Below are 8035 nucleotides of genomic sequence, written 5' to 3'. Positions count from 1 at the left end.
TTTTAAATTTAGAAATAACAAAACTTAAAACAGTTTTGAAAAACTATTTTTTAAAACACAAACCAAACAAATTTTTTAGTTTTAAAATATTTGAAAAGAAAAAACAGTTTTTTAAAAGCCAAACAAACAGCCACTTATTCTCCTTGGAATACAGAGGATGAGAGTAGCCCATTATGATTCTACGATTACCAAAGCATTTGATAATCATTATAGCTAATTTAAAGTGGAAAAGCCATAAACTAAATTTGGATAACCAAAGGAAAATGGCTTATCGTGATCATAGTTCGTCAAATCCACCAAGTTACAAAAACCCGTTAGAGAAGAATGTCGGGTCTCATTAAAGCATTTCTCCCCCACACGACTCATATATGGGGAACAATGTAAATGTCCAATTTATTAACAGGTCTCAATAAAACATTTCGATTCTACATGACTCATATTTGGGGGACCGCATAAATGTCTGACCTCTTAACTAGTTTTAATAAAGCATTTCGTCCCTACTCGACTCATACCATTAGTCTAGTTTAGACATACTAACAAATTGGGGACCTCATCAATATGATGAAGAGCACAACCTAAGATTAAGCCTGGCTCTATGCAACTTCTAGCAAGGTCGGAAGAGCTCGCACCGAGGTGATGAGGGCGAGCTACCACAATTTTAGGTCAGCTTAACCCTTAGGGAAGGAGCCAATCCGACCAAGCTGATCTGACACCAAACATGAGGCAACAAAGTAAAGGGACTTTATTTGCTTAGAAAACATATTCAAGGCAGATTAAGGGTATTAATGGATGAGACACATATAAGAGAACAATGGCATTGAATGACATTGCTGGCTCCAGATGATAAAGTTACATTGGTGTACTTATTCTATTATAATTATAATCTCACAAAATACAGAAAAGAACTATGACATTGACTAGATGGATCAAATTCTTCCCTTAGCCCAATTATGGTAGAGTTGCTGCAAGTGGTAGACATAAAGTATCTACTGCTGTTATGTCTTTTCAACGTTGATCCATGCATAGTAGTAGCCTTGTTAGGATGGAAGATCAAATGCAGAATAAGGATTCCCAATATTCTGATTAATTGCTGATGAAGAGACCATGCTATTAAATTGTTGTCGCGTTTTTTGGCTATCGAAAATGTTTAGATATTGTGTTTGTTAAATACATATCGGAATCATATCAGGTGATGCGGTCCGTAATTTAAAATCCTAAGACTTTTTTTTGCTCTAACTGTCCTTTCAATTCTATACATTGGCTGCATAATTTTGTAGACTATAATTCTTGTATGGCAGTAAAGTTATTGTTCTAGAAATGTTACTAACTTTATGATAATATTGTGCTGCAAGTTTTGCAATGGAACAAAGGCTTGATATTCTATATGAAATAATGATATTTCATTCCTTTGGACAGTGACAGTTCCAACAAATGAATATTGGCTCTTGTCATGATGTTGAACTTGCAGCATGGAGCAAGCTACTCTTTTGTTGCCTTTTAGTATTCGATTTGCAGAGATTCTGATACGTTGTTGCTTTGTTATTATCAATTTTCTTCTCGAGAATCTATAATTTGGATCAAATTAGTCCTTTTATATATCACACTTGATTTTGAAGGACTAAATATTATATATTTTTTTCTTGTCCACAATTCATAGATCAACCGACAGAAATCGATATTGCTAGGTTGGACGTCATCACCAGGATTTGAACTCTGATAATTAGAGATACTCACAATTATGTATTCCAGTGATTATCATCATTTTGTCTATATTACCGAAGACTATGAATATTTACTCTAATTTATTAGGAAAAATAAAGTAACAATCAAGTTGAATTGAAAAGAAGATGCAACTAGCTTAAAAACTTATTGATACTATAACACATCAAGAACTATATACTCATGTGGAAATTGCAGTGGCATTAGATATGGTTGAAGCTTTTTCTTGCCTTGTGTTACACTCCAGAACGATATGTATTGAAGCTTGGACCCTCTTGAAGATTATTTCTTTCATCTTCATCTACCTTTTTATACTCATAACTCTTTGCAATCCACAAATAAACACCTAAATTCAAAGCACTTAATGCAGCCATAACCCAATAATAATCATCAAGGTGTGCCCTATTGATGTTATCTCCCAACCATTTCTCACCAGCTTTTGAACTTATTGCTTCAATAATGACTATAACTATGTTACTAACGAAGCTTCCAACTCCTACTATACTTATATACGCCGCGGCTCCCAAACTTCTGAGTCCTTCTGGCATTTGATCGTAGAATAATTCTTGTAATCCGACGATAGTAAACGCGTCAGAAACACCGGTGATCATGTATTGAGGAAGTAACCACCAAATATGCATCGGTAGTATTGCGCTCGGGTTGTCTATTAGACCATGGCTTTTAGCAATGGTAACCCTTTTCGTTTCCACGAGAGCTGACACGGACATTGTGAGTATAGACAAAAATAAACCGACTCCTATTCTCTGCAACACGGTTATCCCATTAGTGTGTCCTGTGAACTTTCTAGCGAGCGGTACGAAAACTCGGTCGTATATAGGGACGGCGAAGAGGATCGTGACTCCGACTAGGCCTTGAAGTGACGCGGGTGGAAACTGGAAATTCGATCCTATGGTATGGACCAATGTTCCGCCTTGTTTGATGAAATATGTGTGTCCTTGAGCTTGGACGACGGTGAACATTAAACAGCTTAGCCATATCGGGATTAGGCGGAGGACGAGCTTCACTTCCTCGACTTGAGTCACTGAACATAGTCTCCATGGATTTCTTGTTTTGCTTGATGCATCAACTTCATCAATTATTGCTGCTTTGTCCAAAATTCTGTTGCAAATTAATCATATATTTCATTGTCACAAGAATATTATTTTAGTATGGTTATGAAAATTAGAAAATTATATACTTTGATTCAACAAACACAAAGGAAACAGAAAATCCAAAGCCACAAAAAATTGTTGGTATCAATTCCAATTTCCAACCAAGATCTAACCCCACATGGCCATAACAAATTCATTAACTCATGACTTTTCTATGTATAACAAGTTGACAAAAAAATTCTCCAAATGCAATTATTTATATTAAACTTGTTGGATCCTTTAAAAGTGTTGTAGATCACTTTAGTTCATTCTCAGCCGTTTGATTTTATCTAATAGCAAAATTTACCTTTATAAAAATAAATGAGTAGAATGTCGGAGATTCAAATCCGCATCTCTACGGTCAGATTTCTCTGCACAGCATTTTGGATATTCTCTTTTATTTTTTACACATTTTCTCTCATTATTCTCTATCACTCTCTTATTTTCATTCTCTCTCAATTATTATTTTTTTTTAATATTGAGTGATAATGAGATTAAAAGAGATAGAGAGTTAGGAGAGAGAAAGAGAAAAAAATGAAAGAGAAGAGGTTATTTTGTCAAGACTATGTTGACAATCTCCTACCCTAAACAAAACTCCAAGATTTAATTCATATAAGCTTTTGGTCAACTAAAATTATATCGATAATAATTGTGATGTAATATGTAAAAACTTTTACTGCAGGACAATTATACTCAAAATTCAATTATGTTACAATTATCATGAAACAAATTTGAAAAGGGTCAGAAATGCTTTCTCTAATACTCTCAACCAAAGTGGGATAACTCGAAATCGTATCTAACAAAACTCTATCGAAAGATGTTGATCAGTACTGTAATTCGCTGTATTTAATAAATTATATTTAATTTACATTGTGACAATTGCAATCAGTGTTACAACACTTGCATCGACCAAAATTGCAACAACCTTTCTGAAGACCGCGACACAATCGTCATGCACGTTATTTAAAACCTTTCTCCCCACCCCAACACTCCTTCTATTAGAATCTTATGAAATTGGTAATTTGTGTTGGAGAGAGTATTAGACTACCAATACTCAACATTTCTTTTTCGTAAAGTAAGTTAAATTTTACCAAAAAGAAAGTTAATTCTCCTCTAGAAAAATCAACCAACTAGTTCAACTTGTAGTTTAAAGAGAAAGTATTTTGTGTACAAAACTAAAATTAAGAGAATTATTGTAATTGGCACAAAAATGGAATGAGTATATAAGAAATGAATAAAGAGTGGTACCCACCTATATTGACGAGTATGAAGCAAAGTGTGATATTTAGGTTGAAGAGGATGATGATGATGAGGTTCATGTTTGTCTTCTTGACTATAACAAAAATTGTTAGTACCAATGGTGTCTTGCACGCGCCACTTGCGAGATGCGGCAACAAAAACTTGGGCCAGTCTTGTGAATGGGCTACCCGTAGGGCCTTCTTTTCTGTACCTTTTGATTCCCAATAAGAAGATTGCCAATGCCATTGCCAACACTCCTGCCAATACTCCTAACCCCACTCCCCACCCAACATTGTCCTGTTTTATTCAAATATATTTATGGTTAAGTATCAAAATCCATTCACTGAATAATAACGTAAAATCAAACTTTATCTCATAAAATAAGACGGTTACATGAATCAATTTTTATTATAATATTCAATTCAAAACCGTTAATCTACAGGTTTTTCTCTAGGACCTCCCGTTAGTTATGTAACTCTGATACCTCTGAAAAAATGTGTATCAAACACTTATATCGGTAATGAAAAGTGGAATTGATTCTCAAGGCCATACTAGTTTTGAAAAAAAAATCTAAATATATTAGTTATTTAATAAATTTAGTTACAATAATTAAATGTAAATAAATTATAGACATTTATCATATTTATTGATAAGTGTTCAAAGCAAAATATAATATTATTTATTTTTAATTCATAAATCTTATATTCCTTACAAAGATTCACTATAATATTTTATTTAAATTTATAAATATGTTGGACAGTTTCTAATTAATATTTATATTTATAATCCATTGGAGAAATTTTTTGATATAATAGGTTTGACTTTATAAATAGTTAGTCAAACATTGTTTAAAAATTTTAATTTAATATTTCTAAAATAATACCTCATTTTAAAGAAATCAAATTTCTCAACCTAAATTTACTACATATTAATTTACAACAATAACAAAAACTTAAAGATAAATATACTTATAAAAATTAGATTATTTTACCTGAAGATAAACAGGTATAAACACAGCGGCAGTTGAACCGGCGACAATGCCCAAATACCACCAATTGAAAAATGAACTCTTCGCATCCTTCTCTTCCGGCGTATCGTCGTCGAATTGATCGGCGGCGAACGTCTGAACACATGGCTTATGACCTCCTTCACCAATGGAAAGCACATAAAGTGCAAAGAAGAAAAGTGTCTTGTGTCTTAGTACTGACACTGAAAGTGTCAAGAAAACCATGCCCTATTGAGAAAAATAGATTCTTATACATCAAAATCAATAACCTAAACTATTTTTTTATTAAATGAAAAATTAAATTGTAAGAGTAATAAGGACAAATAATCCACAGGAAATATGCATATATGGTGAAATGGAATATTGAAATTGAAATCATGTAATATGCTTTAATTGTACTGTGTGTGTGAAAAGTACTCACAAGAAAGAGAAAAAAATTATTCATATAAAGTTGGGAAAAAAATTATTCATTATTTTTTATGGTTGGAAAAAAAACATTTCAATTAAACATTAGGATTATTAAGCATCTTTTCGATAAATTAGTTATTTTATTAACCTGTATTTTTATTCTATTCTAGCTAAGGATATAACTTAGTGACAGCGTGATTGATATTTGCAAGAGATGTACTTGACTAAAAAATATACAACACGTAAAGTTTTGGAAAACTAATTGATTTTGATGAATTATGAACATTTTTAGTGAAGAATACATATGAGATGATAGATAAGTTTTGTCTTATTATTAACCTAAACTTCAATCCAGAAATAAATTTATCATCTAATATTATGGTCAATAACATTTCAAAATTATATAAAATTAATTTATATAACCCAATAAATTAAATAAATTTATTAAATATTTCTCTAATTAAAAGTAAATATTTTTTATAAGAAAATTATATTTATTCATAGAATTATGATTTCTAGTTCTTGCTTCAAACAAGTGTGGGACCTTATGTCATAATACATATATCTCCACAAACGACAAAAATGTTCCATCACACAGAGGAAAGAGCACAATAGATTACAGCAGCAGAATCATGAACCATGAAAAAAAGTTACAAAATTGAACTTTAATATTACAGTGGGTACATATTCTTGTGCAAAAACATCTGATTTGCATAAATGTAAATAGAATGTAGTGGGTTTGAGGTAGAAAAATTATTTACCACAAGATAAATGAGTGAAGATAGGAGAATGGTGTTGAAGCGACCCAGATAGGAATCAGCTACGAAACCACCAAGCAAAGGGAAGAGGGAGGAAACACCAACCCATGTGTTAACGTTTTTCACAGCAGTAGTTGTGGGTTCATTCAGAAATTTTGTGAGGTAGTTTATGAGATTTGAAGCCAAACCTTGGTATGCAAATCGCTCAGCAAATTCCACAACTATACAAAAGGAATATAATCAATTACATGAAAATTGGGAGAGATAAGGAATGGGTGATGGAGAAAACTTACATATGATGAAGATGGCAGCATTCCAACCACCCTTTTTGGTGGTGGTATGGTGGATGAGGGAGTTGGTTTTGCTCTTGCTTGGGCTATCTGCCATGATTTGGTTTGGTTGTGGATTTTGATAGGGTGAGTTGGAATGTGAAATCATGTTTTTGAGTAGGTTATTTGGGGATTTTATAGGGGAAATTATGGGAGTACTGTGTTTGGATTTTGGTGTGTGGGGTGAGAAAAGGAGCACTAGTAGAAATTTAGGATAGAGAATAAAAATTTGTTTAACGAAACTCTTTCTAATTCTATTTCTTTGATTTTTTTTTTAATAAATTAGATCTTCAAATTTCTTGACTTAAAGTATTGTCATGTTGGACTTTTTGAAAATGGTGACTATATGGAGAAGGAAAGGGAAAACAATACAATGTATTTTAGGAAAATTAATAATAATCTTTTATAAAGGAGAAAAATGTCATAAATTATATCATAAATAACTTATAGTTGTTTGATTTGCAAAAGAAAATCGAAGACCTTGACAAAATAACTTTATATATATATATATATATATATATAATATATATATATATATATATATATATATATATATATATATATATATATATATATATATATATATATATATATATATATATATATATATATATATAAAACAAATCTTCCTTTCTATTTCTTAAAAATTTGTTTTCATTATTAAATAAATTTTGTCATTAAGAATGTTTTAGAAGAGTATCTTGTATTATAAGAAATAGGGAATTGTATCATAGATGTGTATGTATGAAATTGATGTATATTATGTATGTGCATGAGTATCATATCTGAGTTAGCATGTATGAAACTCTAAATACAAGAGGCATGGTATTGTACCGAACTAATTGTCATGAATGCAATGAACTTTAGAATCACAATTCTATCATGATATCATTCATCTAGTCGATTCATTCTGCTCTCTAACTACCCTAACTAAATTTTAGTTACGATATCATCAATCACAAGGCACGTAAATGCTTCTTTTTCCTTGTAAGTTGTTCTGGTTGCACCACTTGGAAGCTTGATCCATAATTCATGGAGTTTTACGATCAATGCATTTGAGTCGTCATCTTCACATCAATTTGGAATGAAACTATCGATCAAGTTGTAGGATGATAACTCTATATCATGGAATCAACAGGTGGAGGGTGTTATTATCGCTCAAAGAGTGCACAAAATAGTAGTGAATCCTCGAACTCCACATAAGTTTAAGACTATGCAAGATCAGGGTGAAATCAAAGTTTCAGACGAGTATGAATCATGGATAGTGCAAAATCAGATTATTTTCATATGGCTTCTCTCTACCATTTCAAAGTCAGTGTTACCTCGTGTACTATCTTGCAAACATATGTTTGAAGTTTAGGACAAGATTCACAAGTATTCCAATGCTTACATTAAAACATGAGTTAGGCAACTTCGTGTTGAGCT

At 31.8% G+C, this 8035-nt stretch overlaps 1 protein-coding gene across 1 annotated transcript; it reads right to left on the bottom strand.

Annotated features, from left to right (window-relative positions):
- Positions 1 to 1772: 1772 nt before the first annotated feature.
- On the bottom strand, positions 1773 to 6988 carry LOC127075702 (protein NRT1/ PTR FAMILY 5.4). Its single transcript, XM_051017162.1, has 5 exons — positions 6575 to 6988; positions 6285 to 6502; positions 5101 to 5343; positions 4123 to 4406; positions 1773 to 2838 (listed from the first exon to the last, which is right to left on the bottom strand). Exons 1-5 carry the CDS (start codon positions 6717 to 6719, stop codon positions 1956 to 1958), a joined length of 1773 nt encoding a protein of 590 aa, XP_050873119.1. The 5' UTR covers positions 6720 to 6988; the 3' UTR covers positions 1773 to 1955.
- Positions 6989 to 8035: the final 1047 nt, after the last annotated feature.

Source organism: Lathyrus oleraceus, chromosome 4, assembly GCF_024323335.1.
Source record: "Lathyrus oleraceus cultivar Zhongwan6 chromosome 4, CAAS_Psat_ZW6_1.0, whole genome shotgun sequence".
NCBI lineage: Eukaryota > Viridiplantae > Streptophyta > Magnoliopsida > Fabales > Fabaceae > Lathyrus > Lathyrus oleraceus.
Note: the sequence above shows the minus strand (reverse complement) of the source record. Positions and strands in the feature narration are given on the sequence as shown.

What these genes read in the sequence shown, in the direction of transcription:
- LOC127075702 (XM_051017162.1), bottom strand. Translation starts at nt 6,719, where the DNA reads ATGATTTCACATTCCAACTCACCCTATCAAAATCCACAACCAAACCAA. An exon ending in CTTCACTCATTTATCTTGTG is followed by an intron (nt 5,344 to 6,284) that starts GTAAATAATTTT and finishes TTTTCTCAATAG; the next exon opens with GGCATGGTTTTCTTGACACT. An exon ending in TTATACCTGTTTATCTTCAG is followed by an intron (nt 4,407 to 5,100) that starts GTAAAATAATCT and finishes TGAATAAAACAG; the next exon opens with GACAATGTTGGGTGGGGAGT.